We start from the raw sequence: 22222 nt of genomic DNA on the forward strand, positions 1-22222 counted from the left end.
GCACAGGACCCAGGTGAGGCCCACACAGAAGCAGTCGGCTGGGTGACTGCAGGGGGCCCGGTGACAGCATGTCTCAGGCATCTTTGTGTAATCACCCCAAATTCAAATTCGTGCAACAGATACTTGGTGACCTGCTGTGTGTCAGGCAGGGCTGGAATCAAATCAGGCAAATGGGCAGAGGGCACAAAATTAAAGGAGCCGGTCACCCCTGGGGGGGTCGTGCCCATTGTGAGCACCTTCTTAAATCTTGCCCTCCAGGCGCCTGGCTTCCCTCACCCTCTTCCTGGCCCTAAATATCTTTTCAAGCTCATAACCCTACGAGACAACCACTGTAGACATCAGTTAGGCTTCTTTAGATTGGGTTGCAAGGGACAGAAAACCCATCTTAAGCAGTTATAGGCAAAAAATTTATTGGATCACAAAAGCTGAGAGCTCCGCAGGCAGCTGGCTTCAAGAGCAGCTTGTTCCAGCGTCGCATTGATGTCACTGGGCTCCATCTCTCGGCAGTTCCCTTCTCAGTCAGTCTCCCTCCTCGTGATTGCAAGCAGCTCCCAGGGCCTCGTGCCTCAGGGCGTGAGGAGAAGTCTGGCAGGGAGAATGAGGGTCTTTGAGCCTGCATTCTCCCCCTACCTCGCCTTGTGGCATCTCCTCGGATTTGACTGGATTGAGTGCCATTCCTAAATAGTCCCTGTGGCCTGAGGGCTGCAGTGCTCTGACTGATCCAGACCCAGATACCGGGGGCTTCCTCCTGAGCCAAGATAAAGTCAACTCCAGGCTGTGTGTGCTCTGAGCGGGGAAGGGGATGGCCACCTAGAGGGAAATGCAGGTGCTTTGATCAGGAAAACAATGAATGAATACTGGGTGGGCAAAACAGCAGATGGCCACTGCACCATCTTATAATCAGGGAAATTGACATTCAGAAAGGGTGAGTTACCTGCCCAAGGTCACACAGCTGATTAAGTGGAATTGCTGAGATTCATGCCCTGTTGTTTTGAGCATTTCTGCTCGTCCACACTTTCTGGGCCATCTCCCTTTTCTTATAAACTTTTTGAGGTCAAGGGCTCTGTCTCACCTCTTGGTCCTGGTATCAGACCTTAAAGAGAGCAGGTACTGAAGACAACAATTCAAGGGACAGAGTCCAAACACAGAATAGTTGAACTCACCTGCAGGTACCGGCTTCACATCTTGAAGGAGAGCAGCTGGAGCTGAACGATAGAAATCAAAGTTCCATCCAAAGAAGATTTCCGTCTCAAGAGTTTCGGGTGGAACGCTGGCTCCCAGCCCGGATTCTAGCTGTGTGCTACTCCCCTGCATTTCCCATTCTGTAATGATTTCCATCTCTTCCCAAGGATCGCGGAGGCCATGCATCACCAGGACTGCCTGCTGTTCACCACCAGCCACCTGATTTCCCTGGAGATGACCCCGCCGCCCACCCTCTCTCAGAACCTGTCGGGCTCTCCACTCATTACAGTCCACCTCAAGCACAGATTGGTGAGTGGCGGTGCCTTCGCCCTTGTCGCCGCCTTTGATCTGGTTTCACACTGAGGAATGTCGGGTTGTCTGTGTGCTTGCTAAAGAATCTCCAAAAGCCTTGGTGCTGGCCAGAACTGGAATCTTCCTCTCCTTGGAGCTCCTTTTCTTGGGCCTTCGTTTCTGAGCTGCAGTGGGAAGCCCTCACATAGTGCCTGGGCTGGCTGCGCGGTGTCCTTGTTGGGGAAGAGGCCTCGAGGTGGCTTTCCTAGAGGTCTGTGGAGCCATCACAGATCTTCCTCATTTATAACAAGTGTCCTTACTGGAGGAGGGGGGTACCTAGGCCATCGCAGTTACCGTGTGTTAGCCATCAGCAAGATGCAGCACTGTGTTCTGTTAGAGAGGAACATGCTTCAGAGCTCGGGAAAAACCATGTTTATGCTTCAGGCATTGCATGATAAGCCGTTGGTCCTGATGCTTCATAACCGCTCTGCTCTCCACATGTCATTTGTTTTTTGCCAGTGAGTAGGACTGATAGAGACATTGGGGATACCCATGTGCTGCCATTCTCTAGTAAAAGGCAAAAGATGTATACGATCTGAGGAGAAACCAGAGTATAATGCTGCCGTTCTTTAAAAAATGCATGCACTGTTCCCCACGCCAGGTTCACGTCAGGAGGTAAGGTGCTGATGTGACACTCAAAGCGTGAGATTTTTCAAAGCGTTTATTAAAGAACTCACTGTGTTATTGGTCAGAATTAACACTAAAGGCATTTCCTGGCAGGATTTTCTATTTCATTCTGTTTCGCTCTGCTCTATGGCCAAGGCTGACTCTGTGTGCACACCTGGGTGGGTGCTCCTGTTCTTTCAGGGGTGACTGTGTTTCTGCCCCATGTGGAAGGAGCCTACACACTTGTGCTGCTGGGTGAGCTGGGGCAGTCAAGAGATGGTACTGGAGATGGAGATGGGAATGGAGATGGAGAGGGGACTGGAGATGGAGATGGGGTTGAAGATGGAGCTGGAGATGGAGATGGGAATGGAGAGGGGACTGGAGATGAAGATGGAGATGGGACTGGAGATGGAGATGGAGATGAAGATGGAGAGGGGACTGGAGATGCAGATGGCAGTGGGGAGGCCACTGGAGATGGAGATGGAAAGGGGAATGGAGATGGAGGTGGAGAAGGAGAGGGGACTGGAGATGGAGATGGAGATGAAGATGGAGAGGGGACTGGAGATGGAGATGGAGATGAAGACGGAGAGGGGACTGGAGATGGAGATGGAGAGGGGACTGGAGATGGAGATGGCAGTGGGGAGGGGACTGGAGATGGAGATGGAGATGGAGAGGGGACTGGAGATGGAGATGGAGATGGAGATGGAGAGAGGACTGGAGTTGGAGATGGAGAGAAAGAGGGGACTGGAGTTGGAGATGGAGATGGAGATGAAGAGGGGACTGGAGTTGGAGATGGAAATGGAGTTGTAGATAGAGATGGAGATGAAGATGGGAATAGAGATGGAGAGGGGAATGGAGATGGAGAGGGGACTGGAATTGGAGATGGAGATGGAGTTGGAGAGGCGACTGGAGATGGAGATGGAGATGAAGAGGGGACTGGAGGTGGAGATGGAGATGGAGTTGGAGATGGAGATGGGGATGGAGATGGAGATGGAGATGGAGATGAAGAGGGGATTAGAGTTGTAGATGGAGATGGAGTTGTAGATGGAGATGGAGATGGAGATGGGAATGGAGGTGAAGAGGGGACTGGAGTTGGAGATGGAGATGGAGTTGGAGATGGGGATGGAGATGGAGATGGAGATGAAGAGGGGATTAGAGTTGTAGATGGAGATGGAGTTGTAGATGGAGATGGAGATGGAGATGGGAATGGAGATGGAGAGGGGAATGGAATTGGAGATGGAGATGGGAATGGAGATGGAGATGGAGATACAGAGGGGACTGGAGTTGGAGATGGAGATGGAGATGGAGTTGGAGATGGAGATGGAGCTGGAGATGGAGATGGGAATAGAGATGGAGAGGGGACTGGAGATGAGACTGGTCACCTCAAGCTCCTTGCCCTTCCTCTCTGCACGTGACCAGCCATGAGCCTGTTTTCAGTGTGTCCCCTGCCTTGCTTCCTCTGCCCCTCCTTGGTGTCTGTCTCCTTCCCAGTGACTTCTCACCTGGACCAGCAGCCTCCTCATATTCTGTCTGCCCCATTCTCCCCACAGTTTACAGATTTATTTTCAAACACACAGATCAGGTGATGCTACTCATCTATTCAAAGACCTTCTGGGACTCAAGGTTCCCGCAGGAGAATTTACACTCTGGGGCTGTTGGCAGATCTCTAGCAGACTCTTCCCGTCCGGCTTTCCATCTGCACCTCCGGCTCTCCTTCCAAGCCCAGCAGGCTGTCATTGCTGGTGCCGTTCCCTGTGCCCGGTCGGCCTCTCCCATGCCTCTGCTGTCTGAGTTCACCCATCTCAGGAGGAGCCTTCTCTCCTCCAAGCCCTCTGCGGCCTGCACAGAAGGGAACCTTCCTCCTCGCTGTCTTTGTACTGTATTAGCAGAGTCTCGGCACCCATGCTATAATCATTTATGCTAATCAGTAATCCCTTAAATGGCCTGCAGCTTCTCAGAGGCTGCCAGATCCAGCACGGAGCCCACTGCCGTTCCCCACTTGCCCACAACGAACCTTGGTGCTGAGTGGAGGCTCAGGAGACACTTGCTGAGTGAGTGCTGTGCTGGAGTCAGTGCTCTGTCTTGCAGTTGTGTAGTTGACATTTGTGTCTTCTCTTTGTATGGAGAGAATCCTGGTCCCCTGCACGGGCTGTCCTCTCTGCGGTGATGTCAGTGAGGATGTGCTCCATGGGCTCCGCCTGTGTTTGGAAATGTAGCCGTGCCATGCAGCAGAGACACTTGGAGCTTCTTGGCTTGAGGGTAGGGCGGTGCTGCCCTGAGGTGTGTCAAGCCTGTAGTCAAGAGTCTGTAGCTGGGCGCAGTGGCTCTTGCCTGTAATCCCAGCACTTCGGGAGGCCAAGGTGGGTGGATCACCTGAGGTCAGGAGTTCAAGACCAGCCTGACCAACATGGTGAATTTCCGTTTCTATTAAAAATACAAAAATCAGCCGGGCAGGGTGGCACGAACCTGTAATCGCAGCTACTTGGGAGACTGAGGCAGGAGAATCACTTGAACCCGGGAGGCATAGGTTGCAGTGAGCAGAGCTCACGCCAGTGCATTCCAGCCTGGGCGATAGAGTGAGACTTTGTCTCATTAAAAAAAAGAGTCTGTAAAGGCAGGAGGCTTGTTCTGAAGGCCTCTGGAACCTCTGTGTGCTCTGAGGTTGAAGCTGTCCTCTTGAGTGACGTGGGCACTGTGAATCACAGCCAACCACAGGGGCTGGGGGACGTTGAAGAGCAGGAATCACGGATCATCCCAGAAGGTGAGGCGGGGGCAAGTGGAGAGGGGAGGGCACGGGCAGAGAGGGGAGGCAGGAGATGAGAGCGCAGTTTGAGTGCCAGGGCTGCAGGGGAGCCACACACCCAGTGAGGTTGCACAGGCGCATGTGCATATACATACGCGCACATACACATGCATACACATCCAGTCCACACACACTCAGTATATACACAGCCAGCACAAACACATCCAGTGCACACACACCCAACACAGGCACACACTCAGTACACACATAGCCAGCACAGACACACACACCCAGTGCACACACACCCAGCACGGGCACACAGTACAGACACAGCCAGCACAGACACACACATCCAGTGCACACCCAGCACAGGCACAGACTCAGTACACACACAGCACAGACACACCCAGTGCACACACACCCAGCACAGGCACACACTCAGTACACACACAGCCAGCACAGACACACACATCCAGTGCACACACACAGTGCACACACACCCAGTACACACACCCAGCACAGGCACACACACTCAGTATTCACATAGCTACCATAGATACACACATCCAGTGCACACACACCCAACACAGGCACACACTCAGTACACACATAGCCAGCACAGACACACACAGCCAGTGTACACACACCCAGCACAGGCACACACTCAGTACACACACAGCCAGTGCACACACACCCAGCACAAGCACACACACTGAGTACACACAGCCAGCACAGACACACATATCCGGTACACACACACCCAGCACAGGCACACAGTACACATGCAGTGCATGTACCTACATCCAGCACCTATATGGGCACATATATGCACATACCCAGCCTTAGTACTCCACATGTGCGCGTGCACACACACACACACACACACACACACACACACACCATCCTTGCTGGGCCAGGCAGGTAGGAGTTCTGGAATTTGGAAAGTGGAAAGTGATTTTGTTTTGTGTGGTACAGCTTCATCCTTTCCTGCACAGAGCGGGTCTCCAGGGTGCCTCACCTAGGGGCCTCACGCCTGTCTGCTCTCCTGCCCAGGCAGCCCCCTTCTCTCCCACCCCATCAGCTCCCAGGAAGGCAGGGTGGCAGTAAACTGAGTCACAACCATGTGGTTAGATTGCAGGGCTGATGCCCGCATTCTCCCAGGTGTCTGCATGTCTGACGCTTCACCCTGGGATGGGCAGCATCGGCTTGGGTTCTGGTTAAATCCCGCCGTGCCCCTGCTGTGGAGGGCACCCCCTGTGGTGCCTGATGAACCTTAGTCTTAGAGATTGGCTCATCCCAGCGGTTTCCCACCAAGAGGGTTCACCAGTGAGACGGGACGGAAGCCCCACCTCGGGTCGGCCGCCTCGCTCACCGCTTCCCTCGTGCTGCCTCATCATTCACTGGCTTCAGGCCACAAGGACCTGCTGTGTTAAAAAATCCTGCTATTCTATTTTCTTAGGAAGCCAACTTGAGTCAGTTATGACTGGTGCAAAATAACATAGAAAAGAGCCCACCTCCCTGATATGGAGGGGTTTTACCTTTTACACACGAACGGCAAATAAACAGATTCTGCTTAATGCTGTTTAATGGCACCATTGAATCATTTCTGTTAGCAGAGGTGTTGACATGGTACTGGAACTTCTTTCTCAAAGCACAGTCGTTTCATTTCTACCATCCTTTCTCAATGTGCTTAGTCATTTTCTTTCAGGACAGACTCAGGTGTTTGAGAGGGACTTTGCTTTTGACTTCCAGGGCTTCCAGGGCCCAAAGCTTATTCTGGTTCTGTGAGGTCCTGCAGGTGGGGGCAGGAGCCCAGGTGGGGCCTGGGGACGTGACAGGCAGCATCTCAGCGAGGTCGGGGCACAGACTCGTAGGTCTCTGGTTCAGAACAGCCATGGTGGCCCAGCCTGTGCCCGGGTGTGCATGCTTCAAAGCCCTGCAGACGCCTCTGCAGGATTTTGCTTTTTAACATTGTTTGCTCCCCAAACTATCAAATAATCCAGATTCAGACCCTGACCTTGGGCCGACTCAGCAGTAGCCTCTGGTGGATGGCTCCTGCTGCTCCTCCTTGGTCACCCTGACCTCTGGCCACTGTCCCTCCTAGCTTTAGGGGCACCCAGTGGGCTGAGACCTTCTGCAGCTCAGGCTATGCTGTTGGGCAGAGCGGGTCTCCAGGGTGCCTCACCCAGGGTGCCTCCTCCTATGCAGGAGGCCTTCCCAGCAGTTCCACGGAGGGTCTGGACAGGGATGGTGCCCACATACCACCCTGGGATGCCAGGGGTTTTTGACATGACAATTGATCAGAAACTGCAGTGTTCTCTTCAGTCAAAATTGCTCACTGCGTTTAGTCAAAATCTTAAGTTTTAAATCAACATTGAAATGTCAGTTTCCCTTAGAAGGGAGCAAGGAATGAGCGAAGCAGAGTCTTAGGAAATTTGAGAATTAGAATAAGCACCAAAAATACGTATTGCAGAGAGCCCAGTGCTGTCAGTTTGATTGCTGTTGTCACAAATTTGCTCATCAGATGGCCTCAACTCCACCTGAATGTCAGTCAGTCCTAAAGCCAGGCCATCGCTCAGGCCGTCTTAAATTCTGGAAGGGACTGAGTGTAATGAGGGTGCTCGAGGAAGATGTTCCAGGGGCAGGACTCTGAGCTCTGGCCAGGGCAGGGGGTGCTCCAGGGAGATGTTCCAGGGGCAGGACCCCAAGCTCCAGCCAGGGCAAGGCTCTGCCCCTCATGCACACCTAATAGCGCACCCCAGGGCTGAGGTCAGGGAAGAGGTTTGGTTCCCCAGGCTCACATGCAGTGGGGCACTGGTGATCTGAGGAGGGAAATAGGCACTGGTGGCAAAGGGAGGTCTGTCAGCCAAGTGCCAAGACTCTGAAACGTTGGCCATGCCCACCTGGACATGGGCCGCATCTGAATGAGGCAGTTGCCTGAGCTGTGGACGCCCTCACATGAAGCCCTGGCTAAGGCTGAACCCTGGACATGGATCTGAAGCCCCCAGACCGTGAAGAAGTCCCCAGGCTCTCTCCTTTTGCAGTGTGGGGGACCTGTGTCCTCAGGACTGGGCGCCTCCTCAAACTAGGCCCTCCTCTGGGTGCGGCTCTCAGGGGACAGGCCCGGGGTGGCCAGTGTGAGGGGCAGCCCCGGACACAGGGTGCCTTCGGGCTGGGTTTTGGCCTCCTTGGGGTGTCACCGTCACCACAGCTTGTGACTTTCGAAGAGTAACCCAGAATCTGGGCTTTAAATTATATCCCTGGATTTGTCTTGTTGGCAGCTAATTCAAATTTGTTTCCAACGTTGTCAAAGAAACCTTATGTGTGGGTTGCATTCAGCCAGGAGGTCAACAGTTTACAACCTCAATGTTTTAAGCTTTTTATTCTGAAATGATTTTAAACTTACAGAAAAAAAATGGCAAGAATAGTACAGAATTCCCCTGTATGTCTACAGACATACAGATCATTCACTCATCTTCCCTGATGGTGGTATTTTTAAGCACAATGATTGAAACCAGGAAATTGACACTGATATTAACGACAGACGTTTTTTGAATGGTGTCAGTTTTCTCACTTGCGGCTTTTTTTCAGTCCCGGGATCTCATCTCGGCTGGCACAGAGCATTTAGTTGTCACGTCTCCTAGGTAACTGCAGTCTGTACGGGTTCTCAGCTTCCCTTTGTCTCCCATGACCTTGACACTTCTGCGGCGGCCTGGCCAGTGCTTTTTGGAGCATTCCTGGGCACCGTCGGATGCTTCCTCCAGATTAGGCCGAGGCCATGCGTCTTTGGTAAGAATGCCAGGGAAGTGAAACGGTCCTTCCTTATCGCAGCATCAGGCGGTGTGAGTCGGCCTGTGGGCAACCAAGCAACAGACTTCTATTTTCTCGTCGTTCTAGGGGTTGGAAATCTAAGGTCAAGGTGTTGGTAGGTTTGGTTTCTCCCAAGGCCTCTCTCCTCGGCTTGCAGACAGCATCTTCTCCCTGTGCCCTCACGTGGTTGTCCCTCGTGCGTGTCTGTGTCCTGATTTTCCTTTTTTTCTTTTTTTCAGACAGAGTCTCTCTCTGTTGCCCAGGCTGGAGTGCAGAGGCACAGTCATGGCTCATTGCAGCCCTGATTGCCAGGCTCAAACCGTTCTCCTGCGTCAGCCTCTTGAGTATCTGGGACCTCAGGCATGCATCACAATGCCCCGCTCATTTTTCAGTTATTTGTAGAGATGAGATCTCACTATGTTGCTCAGGCTGGTCTTGAACTCCTGGGCTCAGGCAGTTCTGCCTCGGCCTCCCAAAGTGCTGGGGTTACAGGTGTGAGCCACCGTGCTCGGCCCTGATCTCTTCTTTTAAGGATACTGGTCACATTGGATTAGGGCCTACCCTAATGACCTCATTTTATCGTAATCATCCCTTCAAAGACCCTGACTCCAAACACTGTCACATTCTGAGGACTGGGGGTTAGGGCTTCAACAGGTGACTTTAGGGGGAACAATTCGGCTCCCGCACAGCAAGTATGGAATGTGAATATGCATGTCGCCGGTAATGCTCACTCAGATGGCGTGGGTGAGGTGGTGTCTGCCAGGTGAACCCACTGTAAAGGGATGGTTTTCCCCTTTGCCTAGAATAAGTATCTCTTACCACGTGTACCACGAAACTACACAACCCTCCTTCAGCTCATCCTTCTCCATGAATTTCTACGTCCATTGATGGCTCTCGCCTGCAAAAATTTTGACTGTCATGTTTGCCTAATGATGACTTTCTATTTCCATCATTCCTTCTGCATTTATTAATTGGAATTCTATGATAAGAACAAACCGTGATTTATTTATTCAGTTGCTTATGTTGCTGTGACTCAGGGATACTATTTCATCCCACAGGGCACCATCCGGCTCTATCGTTACAGATTCTGTTGCTCCCGTTGTTCCAACTGTGACCAGTGGGAGCTTTGTCCAGTTGGCTTCTGCTTCCTTTGATGCCTCCCTCAGTTTTCGAGTCTCTCCTTACATTCAGACATTAAAGATAGGCTGGGCTCATGGAATCGGCTCTTTCCCCGAGGAGCCCTGGTGCGTTTGGTTGGAGAATGGCATTTAGAAAGCACGGTCGGGGCAGGTGTGCTTATTTCTGCTGGAGCGTCACTGTTCTCAGTCCTCTCTCTCGGTGGACAGAGCCAGGGAATCTGTGTGTGTGTGTTCTCAGAAGCACATGCATGCACCTGCATCCTCCTGCATTTATCTCTCTCTCTCTGTGTGTGTGTGCTGCAAACTATGGATTGCATTCTGATACCTGTTTCTGGTCTAAGCCTGCGGGATTCATTTAGCCTTTCCTTGTATGTTCATCTTTCTCCCAAAGGAGGAAACTTGTCTCTCATTATTCTCAATAATTTTGTGTAAACGTGCTGCACACACAGGTTCAGAATTGCTAACCACACCCTTGTGGGAAACGTATGTACTGATGAGGGGACAGTGTGTGTTCACATCTTCTCTGCTTTTAGCCTTATACCCTATAGTTAAGAGACCGTTCCTCTGTGTTCCATAGCTGCCCCCTTTCTTCTGCCTCCCTTGCTGTTGCGTCACTGAGAATACAGCCAGGTTCATCTGCTGTCGTTGGGACTGGCTTTTGGGTTCCCCACAGGCTGGTTCATTTTCAGTGTTGAGGTATTTGAGGAGTACGTGAACCACACTGTGGTTCTAAAGGCAGATCCACAACGAGGCATCCTCCGTGTGCGGCCCACCCCTGCTCTGTCTCCATCCTTCATTCCCTGCACCCTGTTCCCACCCACTTCCCCAGGTAAGCAGGTCCCATTGTTTTTTTTTAATTTCTTTTGTGCCGAATGAACAGATACATGTACTTTTTCAATAGCCCCTTCTGTCTCCTGTGAAGGCCGGTACACCATAGAAACTCTTTGGTACTCAGTTTATCCTGGAAGTCACTCCAAACCCGTCCGCAGAGGCCTTCCAGTTTCTCAGCTGCACAGCACCCCAGTGTGTGGGTTTACTCAGCCATCACCGGCTTATTCAGCTCATCTCCTACTCACGGGCGTTTACGTTGTTACCCATATTTTGTATAAACAACTTGTTGCAGCAAATGACCCTGTGAACCTGCATATTCCTGCAGGGAGCAGCCCGGCCCCTGTTCTGGAAACCCGGAAAGTTTCTATTCACCTGCAGATGGACCACCTTCTCTCCCTTATGTTGAGCCTTGGGCAGTGTTGAGGGGCAATGAAGGGACAAACAGCAGGAAGAAGATGACCAGTCTCTGCACATAGACAACTCAGAATGGCCCCCAGCCAGCCGCCTTCTGCTCCTGACCCTGGTGTGTGGATTTAAGTCATTTCTGAAGATTCAGCCTGATGAGCTGTCGACCACAGATGAAGACAGAACGGATCGGAGAGACAAATGGTGTCTCTGCGGTTAGCATCTGGATGATCCGAGTAATGGTTTTGGGAGTGGCAGAGCCTAGAATCAGCCACCCTGAGGGACAGTGCTTTCTGTCCCTGGCAGAGCGGCCTGGGGGGAGTTGGGCAGGAAGCAGGTGCAGGCAGCCTCGCTGGCCGGGTCACTGGTGTTCTCTGTGACGTCGGGGTCAGAGAGGCCCACACGGAGGGCTGGAGCCTGGTGCTAGCTCAGTGTGCTGGCTCTCCTGGCAGAGGGGAGGTCGAGCGTGGCTTCTAGTGGTCCCTAAAGCCACCAGGGTTTCCAGTGTGGCTGGTGCTGCAGCAGACCCAGTCGAGCGTTCTGCGTGTTTTGGAAACATTCGGTCATGTTCTGGTGAGTGATAGATTTTGCATATACCACAGTGGTCCCATCAGACTGTAAGACCAGATTTTCCTGTACCTTATCTCTGTGTTGATGGGTTTCGATGCACAGATCCTTCCCATCGTGTTACAGCCGCCGGCCGTGTTCGGGACAGTAGTGGGCACAGTTTGTAGCCTGGAAGCAATAGGCTACTCCCTACAGCCGGGTGTGTAGTGGGCTACGCCGTCTAGCTTTGTGTACGTCCCTCTGTGACGTTCAGAGCACGATGAAATCGCCTAAGGATGCGTTTTCACAATGCATCCCTGTGATTAAGTGATGCAAGACTGTACTCCTTTTCTCTGCGGTACCACTCAGCCCTCCCAGACACGAGAAGGGAGCCATGCGGCAGGCGTCTCTGTGTGAGAAGCTCGGGCAGGGCTCTCTGGGCCATTTTCTCACTGGTCCTGAGGCCTGCTGGCCATGGCCCGAGGGCGGGGGACGGCCTGGTGGCCTAGGGAGGCTGTCTCTGCAGGCACTTCCAGTGAATTACAGGCCCCGGGGGGCTTGATGGCGTGGATGAAAGTTTTGTAGAAGGCCATGTTTGTGTCTTCTGTGAAGTATGAAAGGTGCCAGTTTGAAAACCAGAGAAAAAGAAAGGGTGGATTAAAATGCAGTCCCCGTTTTAATGGTTGGTTACTGTAGTTATTTTTAAAAAAAGAAAGTGTTTGAATAAGGAATCTTGTCTTGAAGAGAGGTGGAGAGGAATTTTTATCATACCAAAAGAGGATGGTAATTAAGGCTTGTCTTAGCCAAGCGTTCTCTAGGGTTTTGGGGTTTTTCTTTTGAAGGTTGCTTTTATACTTCTGAGGATGTTCCGGGGGCCTGCTCTTCTGAGTTAAAGCGATTTGTCTGATGGGGGGATTTCCCCTGGCAGCACTCTCTCATGGGCCGTGAGGAGGAGGTGAACTCAGAAGAGAGTCACAGGTTTGTCCCCCACGTTGTTGTCAGGGAACGGTGACATGGAGGCTGTAGGAATTTTTTCCCAACATAGGCTGAGGTCTTGAGGCCCAAGGCCGAGACACTTTCTGTTCTTATTTTATTTTATTTTATTTTATTTTATTTTATTTTATTTTGATACAGAGTCTTGCTTTGTCATCCAGGCTGGAGTGCAATGGCACGATCTCGGCTTACTGCAACTTCCACCTCCTGGGTTCAAACAATTCTCCAGCCTCAGCCTCCTGAGTAGCTGGGATTACAGGCATGCTCCCTGCTAATTTTTGTAATTTTAGTAGCGACAGGGTTTCACCGTGTTGTTCAGGCTGGTCTCGAACTCCTAGCCTCAAGTGATCCATCCACCTCAGCCTCCCAAACTGCTAGGATTACAGGCGTGGGCCACTGTGCCTGGCCTGAGATACCTTCTTTTGCTGGCACAGAATGGGGTGCAAGCTCCCCAGGGTGTGAGGGACGGAGTTGCAGGCCCCTCCTGGAGGCTCCAAGGGGGCACCTGGTAAAGCCTGGGGATGAGGCTGGGCACTCTGCATGCCCCAGGGCTGCACCGTGGAAGCCCACGGATGCCCTGGGACATGTGACCGTGTCACTGTGCCCAGTTCATGTCAAATGTGCCGGTGCCATCAGTGCGTCTGGGCCTTCAGGCTGCAGAGGGCAGGTGGGAATGGACGGTGAGGCACCATCTGTGCATCTCCCCTCCTGGGGAGCCTGCACTCTACAGACAGATGGGGCAGCCGTGGGCGTGGCTGGGCCACGGACTGTGTCTCAGTGGACTGTGTCTCAGTGGACTGTGTCTCAGGGCACAGACCTTGCTTCCGGCCTTTCCCGGTGCCCTCCAGAGGGCCAGGTGGCCTCATTACACCTGCCCTTCTGAGCTGGATGGAATCCCTTCTTCTCCTAAAGGGCTCATTTTAATGTTTGGGGGCGTCCTTTGCTACTCATGTCAGCCATTGTCTGTCCGATCTCTCAGGGCATTGGAAGGGAGTGAGCTCCAGAGCCCTTCCCGACCACGGGGAGCTGAGCTCCAGAGCCCTTCCTGACCACGGGGAGCTGAGCTTCAGAGCCCTTCCCAACCATGGGGAGCTCCAGTGATGTTCAGGTCATCCCTGAACAGAGGATGTTCCCAGGCATAGAGTGGAATCCAGACTTTGGCCTTTTGAAGTCAACTTGTGTTTCTGGGGCTGACTCTCCCAAGGGAACTGGTTCTGGTGTGTTGAGATGCATTGGTGTGGGGGCACTGTGGCTGTGGGGCTGGCCTGGGCATTGCAGTGTGGGTGTGGAGCAGCATCCCTGACCTCTACCCATTGTTGCCAGCAGCCCCTCTCCCAAGGTGTGACAACTAGATACGTCTCTAGGCATCGCCAGTATCCCCTGGGAGACTCCCAGGTGAGAGTTCCAAGTGGATGCTATTGCAGTATTCACGGCCGGGTGCTATGCGTCGCTATTCCATATTCTGTTATGCGAACAGACCACAGCTGACTTGTCCTGGTAGCCATAATTTGGCTGTTTCCAGTTGCAGACTATTAAACACAGTCACTTTCCTGTGCTTCTCAGATTATCATATTCAGAAACATATTTGAGGGAGATGCAAGCAGGCTGGTGGCTTCTCTTGGAGGCAGGAACTTTCTGGTAGGGATTGTGGCACACAACTGTTATTTCTCTAGGATTTGCTGTGAATGAGGGAAAAACAGTTGATTGTGAATGAAGCAAGGTTCATTTTCTTCCCATGGTCATTCCTTGGTGCACTGTAGACCCAGGATATCCCTACTCTGCAGGCTGTTTAAATAACACACACACACACACGCACACACACGTAGCCAAACATCGTTTGAAATCCCATCCCCCAGAGATGACCGGTGTCAACGTTGTGGTGACTTCTTTTGGAGGCTTCTCTAGGTGTGTGTGTGCACACATGATTTTATATAAATGGGGTTGTGCTATCTGTGCCATTTCGCAGCTTCCGTTTTTAAATTTACCGTGTCTGTATTTCCATGCCAGTAGCTCAGACTGTATCATCATTTTCACGGCTGCTTAATAGTCTACGTTTGTCATCCTGCTGGTGTGCGTCTGGCGTCGGGTTTGCACTCTCACAGTGCTGTAATGAGTCTTCTGTGTTCTCGCTTGGTTATCTCTGTAGGATGAATTCTTAGAGGTAGAATTGCTCTGTTAAATGTCTACACATTTTTTTCTCATTTTAAAATTTATTTTGGGTGTTTAAACCAGATCTGTATTTATTTACCAAGGGACCAGGAAGAATTGTAGACTCACAGGCGCAAAAAAATTAGAGCTAGGGGACTCAGGTTACTCGGACCAAACTTCTTGTCACCCTGCATCCCGCCACCAGCCATGTTTTAAAAGCAAACGTGTTGTTGGAGTATAAGCATGCTTGCAGAAAAGCGCGTGCATACATGTACAGTTTGACAGTTTTCCCAAAGTGAACACACCCAAGAAATCACCCCTCAGATCAAGAAGCCGGCACCATGGAACGCCCTTCTAGACGCCGGAGGAACAGAGCTGCCGGACGTTCTAGTGAGCGCATTTCTGCTGGTGAACCTGACTGTGCCCTTCCTTGTGGGATCTGCCCAGGATGGCGTCGCTGGGTCGAGGGGCATGTTCAGCATGCAGATGGTGCCTGGTGCCTTTTCCAGGGTGGGCACTGGTTCACTCTCCCCTTGGCAGAGCGCGAGACCCCAGCATCCAGCATTGGGTGTGGCCCATCTTTTGTCTCATTCTTTTTTTTTGCTTTTCCTGAATGACGTTGGTGACCTTTTTTATGTTTATTGGACATCAATATCCTTTTACAAAAATCTACTCAAGTCTTCTGTTCATTTTTCTGTTGTGCTGTCTGCTTTTCTTATTGATTTTTAAAGCAGTTTTTGTGTATTTTGAATATCAGTCATTTGTTTGATATACGTATTGCAAATCTCTCTTCCACTGGGCCTTGCCTTTTGACTTTGATGGTGTCTGCTGGTGGACAGCCGTTTTCAATGTCAGTGCAGTCCGGTTTATCAAGCTGTTCTGTGTTCCGTGCTTTTGTGTCCTGGTTAAGGAATCCTGCCTAACCCGAGGCCGTGAAAGTAGTCTCCTGTGTTACCTGGAACGTTTGTTGTTTTCGCTTTCGTGTTTGGGCCTGTGGTCCTTCTCTACTTGTTTCTGCGTCTGCAGTGCAGTAGGGTTGAGACTGACCATTTTCCCAGACGGATATGTCATTTACCCAGCTCCACGTGTGGGAAGACCAACCTCCCCCAGTGCTGTGGTGCCACCTTTGCCGTCAGTCATGGGAGGGGCGGCGTGGCTCTTTCTGGACTCTGCTCTGTCCATCATCCCATTTGCGTGCCGGCACGATTGCAACTGCCGCGTTCTGTGCCAAGGCCTGAGATCGGCTCGTGTAAACCCTCCAGCTTGTTATTCCAGGCGGCCTCGGCTATTTTTGGTGAGATATGCCTTTAAACCTTTGATGCACATGGTGAAACTGCCCTTCAGAAAGGTCATAGCCATTTATCCAGCCACAGGCGGGCCTTGGCACTGCCGCCTCGCCCATGCCATTGCAGACTCTGGTGCGCAGGAAGTCACACCTGGTTGTCATTTGAAGCTGCGTTGCTTTGTTATGGGTGAGGCTTCCTAAGTGAATTGGCCATCTGCATTTTTCTTTATGTCGTACACCTGCTTCTTTCCTGATTTCTCCAGTGGAGTGTTTGTTTCGTTAGTGACTTCTGAGAGCTCTTGATATAGTTCCAACGTTAACTCATTGCCTGCTGCTGCAATCTCCCAGGCTTATTTTTTATATTGACTATTATAGCCAGTGCAGATGAATGCTTGAACCTGTAGCGAGAATCTGTTCCTCCAACTCCAGTCTCCGTCCCTCTTCCTCCTCTGCTCCTGCCTCCCTTTGTCAAGACTCTTGGGATCACACTGGACACATGTGGCTAACCCAGGATCACCTCCCACCTCCAGATGTTTAATTTACCCACACCAGAAAGGTCCCTTTTGCCATGTAAAGTGACATTCCCAGGCTCTGGGGTTAGGTTGTGAGCCTCTTGTACCGTGACATTTCCAGGCTCTGGTGGAGGTTGTGGGCCCCTCGTACGGTGACATGCTGGTGGAGGTTGCGGACCCCGTCATACGGTGACATTTCCAGGCTCTGGTGGAGGTTGTGGACCCCGTCGTACGGTGACATTTCCAGGCTCTGGTGGAGGTTGTGGGCCCCTCATACGGTGACATGCTGGCGGAGGTTGTGGACCTCTCTGGCGGAGGGTGGGCATCGCGTTTTGTCTGCCGCAGAGGGTAAATTAAGAATCCGTAGGAAGCTCTTCCAGACCACGCCTCTGCAATTCTCGGGGCAGCGACTGGATCTCCAAGAATGCAGCTAGATCTCAGAGTGCATCCCCAATGTTGCAGTGTGCGCAGGCCCTTCCTCCTGAGGGCACCCACCTTGGTGAATGGGATTTTCTGTATCCTGAGGTCTCTGCTCCAGTTGACGTGACAGACACAGGGTCAGACAGAAGCTTGCTGGACATTGTGCTTCCCCCGAGGCCAAGGCCGGACGAGGGGTCTCTTTAGCTGCACATCGGGCAGGTGAGGGGTGTCAGCCACGTCCCGGGGAACAGTAGCCTGCCCGCCTCAGCGGAATGGCGAACTCACTTTCCTGTGGTCTTTGGCATCTGTCGCGTGGATGCCATGGAGTGTGGCGAGTGACACCTGCGGTGTGGCACACTGAGACCGTAAAGAGCGGAAGACACCAGTAGTTGACCCCGTGGCTGAGGGCTCATCGCTTTGAATGTGGGGGGTGTGCAGAGCACAGGTCAGCTATTGTGTGGGGCAGACACTGAGCATGGCCTCTCCAGCCTGTTGTTCTGGGGTGGCCTTGGTTATGGCCACCTCTGTCACAGTGCGCAGTGTGTCGGAGCCTCCTTCCAGAGGAGCACTCGCCCACAGTTAGGGCCCCACCGAGGGCCACTCTTTTCACCAGGGTTTCTGAACGGGCCGCATGGGAGCCCGGAACACAGGAAGGGCAACACCTCATCTCAGCCCACCACACGGGGTCCCGGGGACCCTGGGGCTGGGTGGTCCCAACTCTGAGCTCCACTGCCAGTAGCTCTGCTGTTTTGGGGGGTCCTGTCGAAGCTGCTCCCCGCCTCCCACCTTCCCCTCCTGCACCATGTCATTTGTGGGGGGCTCTGACAGTGGAGCCCCCTCATGTCTGGGGCAGCCTTGGGTACCGGGTGCCGCCCCTGTGCGGCTCAAACACTGGACAGTGGTCTTCATCCCTTTAGGCCTGGCTTAGCCTCTCCCAGGTGTGAGCCCAGGTGCGGGAAGATTTGGGGAGACCGTGGGCATGACTGGAATGGGGCTGTGTTCTGACATGTTACTGGGATGACCATTTCCACAGCCCGAGACATAAATGCAGTCCCTCACCCGTGCGATTCTGTCGCCAAGTCCCCCGTTGCTCACACTTCTCAGATGCCCGTTTGTCTGTTGTTTTCTCAGGGATTAGCAAACACAGCCCCCCACCCTTCCTTCAGGCCTGGTCTTAAACCAGGTCACCCGCCTGCCCTCCCCTGAGGCTGCCGGAGTTGTGGGGCCCCTCTCCACCATCCCACTGTACTGGGCCCCCAGGGCCACCTCCAGGGATCTCTGTGTCTTTGATTCTTGTGCCCCCAAGGTTGGGCCTGGGTGTCAACACCTTGTCTCCCCAGAACCTCAGGAAGTGACTTGGCTTCTCCCCAGGGGACAACTCTGCATACCAAATATCCGGGTCACTTCTGCCAGTGCTCAGAAACCCTGCGAGGAGTCATTGCCCCCTCCTGCCATGTGCCAGGTGTCTACCTGCCTTCCCTGTGGGAAGCCGGGGAGCCATTTGTGTCTGTTTGCTGTTTGGTGAATTACTGCTCCGGAAGGGAGGCGTTCAGATGACCCAGTCTGACTTCTCTCCTATCGCAGACTCCACACTGGGCCCTGGGTTTCCGGCTGCTGTGCCCACAGACAGAGAGGGTGACATTGCTTTCCAAAATGCAGCCCTTAGCCTTAGACACAGCCCCAATGTCCTCCTCAAAGTGTCAGGCACCAGCTCCAACCCTGTCCCCCGCAAGGGGTACACAGGGCCCCCCCAGTCTCTACTGAAGCCCCCTCCTAGGCTATACAGGCATTCAGTAGGCGGCAGACCTTCCCTCTCCACCCTGGCGGTGGAGGCAGAGCTCACAAAATAGCTCTATTCAAAGACAGCCTCACAGATTCACAGCTTATTGTTCCACTTGCGAGCCCGCTTAGATCCTCCATGTGTGTGAATCATCTCAGGGTTGTGACGCCTGCTTTGAAAATTCAGCGTAGTGGGAGGTTTCTCAACTCACTTTGGTACCTGGAAGTACGTTTGATGCCTCCGCTGACACTTCCCCCACCACTGTGTTGCCTTTTCCCCAAGTGTTCTTGCTGCAGGCCCCAGCGCCAGCGCCTGCACACGAACTTTCGGCTGCCCTCTTAGGACAGCAGTGAGCAGAGAGGGCTCTGCAGCTCCACGTGGCCGCTCACTGCGCTTCCTCCAGGGCCCCTCTGCTTCCTCTCCATATGGTGGGGCAGTGACGATTATGCTTGTTAGAGAAATCTCCTCCCCGTCACAGAGATGATGTTTATTGGAGAAATCGCCTCCCCGTCACAGAGATGACGTTTGTTAGAGAAATCTCCTCCCTGTCACAGAGATGACGTTTATTAGAGAAATCTCCATGCCATCACAGAGATGACGTTTGTTAAAGAAATCGCCTCCCCGTCACAGAGGCCACTCCATTTGCAGCTTCCTCTCCTCCCCAGCTAAGTGCACATGACGAGCCCCACCCTGCCCTCCAGGACATGTGTGGCTTGTGCAGGGCAGTGCCCTGGGTCTGCTGCATGCCCACCCTCCGTGTGCAGACCAGGCTGGCCCTGCCCGGGCTCTTTTTCTGTGTGGGAGGGGCCGTTCGGTGGGTCCCTGTAGCCGTGTCCGGATGGGATTGTCTTGTTTTGTGTGGCAGGGGCTGGGGCAGGGTGGGAAGGCAGGACTTCCAGGCCGCAGGGGTTCTCATTCCCAGAGCTGGTCATTGCTGGGGCCAGGGTGCTCTTCTATCACGCACCCCACAAGCAAAGCACTGCCCCAGCACCGCATCTGTGCTCAGCGCCGCCAGAGCCCTGGAGGCACAGTGAGCAGGACAGGCGTCCGCATGCGGCCTTCGTTCCCGCTCAGAGCACAGCATGCAGGGTTGGGTTCCTTATGTCTTTTCGGAGGCCCCCTGGACTCAGGGAATTCTCGTCCTCTACTGGGCTGGGCTGCCCAGGTGTGCGGTGACGGAGGCACCCTGAACTCAGGGAATTCTTGTCCTCTGCCGGGCTGGGCTGCCCAGTGTGCGGTGACAGAGGCAGCCAGGCGGGTTCCCAGTGAAGAGGGGAGTGTGTGTCCCTCTTGCCTTAGCTGACAGGGCTGGGGTCCCAGTGGAGTGGACTGGAGCCGGCCCTGGAGGGGCTGACCGTGGGTCTGGGTGGCCACAGGGCTTGCAGGGGCACAGGAGGTGGTGGTTGCCAGGTACCTGCAGCAGGTGCTCAACCAGGCTGCACAGCTGTGTGTCCTCTGTGGTCATTTCCATGGCTACTATGTCTGCCAGGGGGAAGCAGCCTCCCTGGGCGGTGTGGGTGAAGGTTGGGGACACGTGGTATCCGCAGGACCTGGGTGTGAGCATCTGTGCATTTTCACGACGCTCCTGGCAGAACAGAGTTCCACCCTCTGACAGGCCCCCCCAGGGGATGCCGGCTCCACCTGCAGCTCACGTCCCATTTCCACTGGTACCCATCATCACCATCACCAGCCTTGCCCCCCCGCTTCACTGTCTCCCCCGGAGGACAGCGCCGGCATCCCAGCCACCCCCACTGCACACAGCAGCCGGAGTAATATTCGACATGGCCCTCAGGTGGTGTCACCCTGTGCTTGAACCCTCTCCAGGCTTCCTCTGCATTTCGAGTAAGATCTCCATGCCCTTGTTCCCCTCCCCGCCCTTCCATTCTGCTCCCGCCACTGCATCTGCCTTGCTTTGTGCCACATCAAGTGCATTCCCACCCCAGGGCCTTTGCACGCCTGTCCTTTTGAATGGAATGCTCTTCCCCTGGGTCCTCGCATGGTTGACACCTTCCCAGAGTCGCCACTGCAGACCTGACTGTCCTCCATGGCCCAGCCCAGCCTCGCCAGCCACTCCTCACATCAGCTGCCTCCATTTCTTTCCAGGAAGGTGGCACTGTCTTACTTCTATGTTTGCTTATTCTTTCTTCTTTGTCTCCTTCACTAGAAAGTAAACTCCATGGGGTGGAGGAAGGAAGGGAGGGAGGAAGAGAGAGGGACAGACAGAGAGGAAGAGCGGGAGAGAGGGAGTTGGGGAAGAGAGGCTGTCGTGTTTATTGCTGTTTCCTGAGTCTAGAACAGACCCTGGCATATGATAGGGTCTCCACAAACATGTTTGTTGAATGACTGAGGCTAGGACATGGTGGTGGCCCCTCACTGGGCAGGGTGGGCTTGCCATGTGTCCCCCAGCTCTGGAGAAGGTGGCTCTACCTGAGGCTCCCTCCTTCACCAACCTGGTCACGTCACCTCGGAAATGTCACTGCACCAGCTCCTGCTCCCCAGCCTCCACCCTGCACACAGAGCCACTCTTGCCTGGGGCCTGCAGGGCTTCCTCACTGGTCCCCCACTCCTACAGCTGCTCCTCTGCCCCCTTCAGCCTCCCCTCCACAGCAGGACGAGCGCCCTTTAAAGAAGCAAATCTGGTCACCTCCCTCCTCTGCCGTGGACTCTTCTGGGCCCCTGTCACTCGGTGGGGACAGACCCTGACCTGTGACTCACAGCCCTGTGTGGTCAGCCCAGCCTCATCTTGAACCTTTCTCCTCCTCTGTCCATGCCCTCGCCTCCGGGCCTTGGCACACACTGTCCCCTCTGCCCAGAGCACTCTCCTCCTCCCCGTCCTGGTCGCTCCTGGTCCTCCTGTCTCAGCTCTGCTGCCTCTCCTGGGGCCCTTTCCCAGTGCTTCTGGACTGGGCGGACTCACCGCGGCTGTGTCCTGTTCCTGTGGCTGTTGAGGGCACAATTGCCTTTCCCACCAGGTGGTGTGTGCCATGCGTTATGCTTGTCCTGAAATGCACGGCCTGTGCCACACAGTAGGGCCCTTTGCCAACAAGGAAGCTGAACTTAGAAGCACCGTGAGCTGCTCCAGGTGACACAGCTGGGCAGTCACGCCCCAAGGGGGGCCGGAGTTCTGACTGCAAATGCAACCTCAGTAGCGTCTTGTTTTCTCCATAGAATAAATTCAGACTTCAGTCTGCACCTTCAGACCTCTTCTGCATTTTATGCTTCAAGAAGGAAATCCACTGAGCCGAGACATGGCTTTTCTGTGCTTAATTGATGACGGGGTGTTAGCAGCTTCCCCTACGCGTGATGTCTGGTTACCTGTTTGAAAATAGAAACAGGGCAGCAGTCAATCACTTACATAGTATGATGTTGTTATTATTTATCGAAGAAACCATATTATAATAATATTAGTAGAAGCTAAATCAAAAGGAGAAAAACGGACCCATTTTCCTAGATATAGACCCGTTATGCCTT

The 22222-nt window shown here is 53.3% G+C and overlaps 1 protein-coding gene across 4 annotated transcripts in view; it reads left to right on the forward strand.

The window, feature by feature from the left end:
• The window catches only part of ADGRD1 (adhesion G protein-coupled receptor D1), a 184661-nt gene that overhangs the window by 57476 nt on the left and 104963 nt on the right, over positions 1–22222 (forward strand). For all 4 annotated transcript variants that reach the window (XM_073021244.1, XM_073021246.1, XM_037987267.2 and 1 more), the window contains one exon: positions 1350–1491. In XM_073021244.1, coding sequence (XP_072877345.1) covers positions 1350–1491 — 142 coding nt within the window. The remainder of the gene's footprint in view (positions 1–1349; positions 1492–22222) is intronic.

This window comes from Chlorocebus sabaeus, chromosome 11 (assembly GCF_047675955.1).
Source record: "Chlorocebus sabaeus isolate Y175 chromosome 11, mChlSab1.0.hap1, whole genome shotgun sequence".
Classification (NCBI taxonomy): domain Eukaryota; kingdom Metazoa; phylum Chordata; class Mammalia; order Primates; family Cercopithecidae; genus Chlorocebus; species Chlorocebus sabaeus.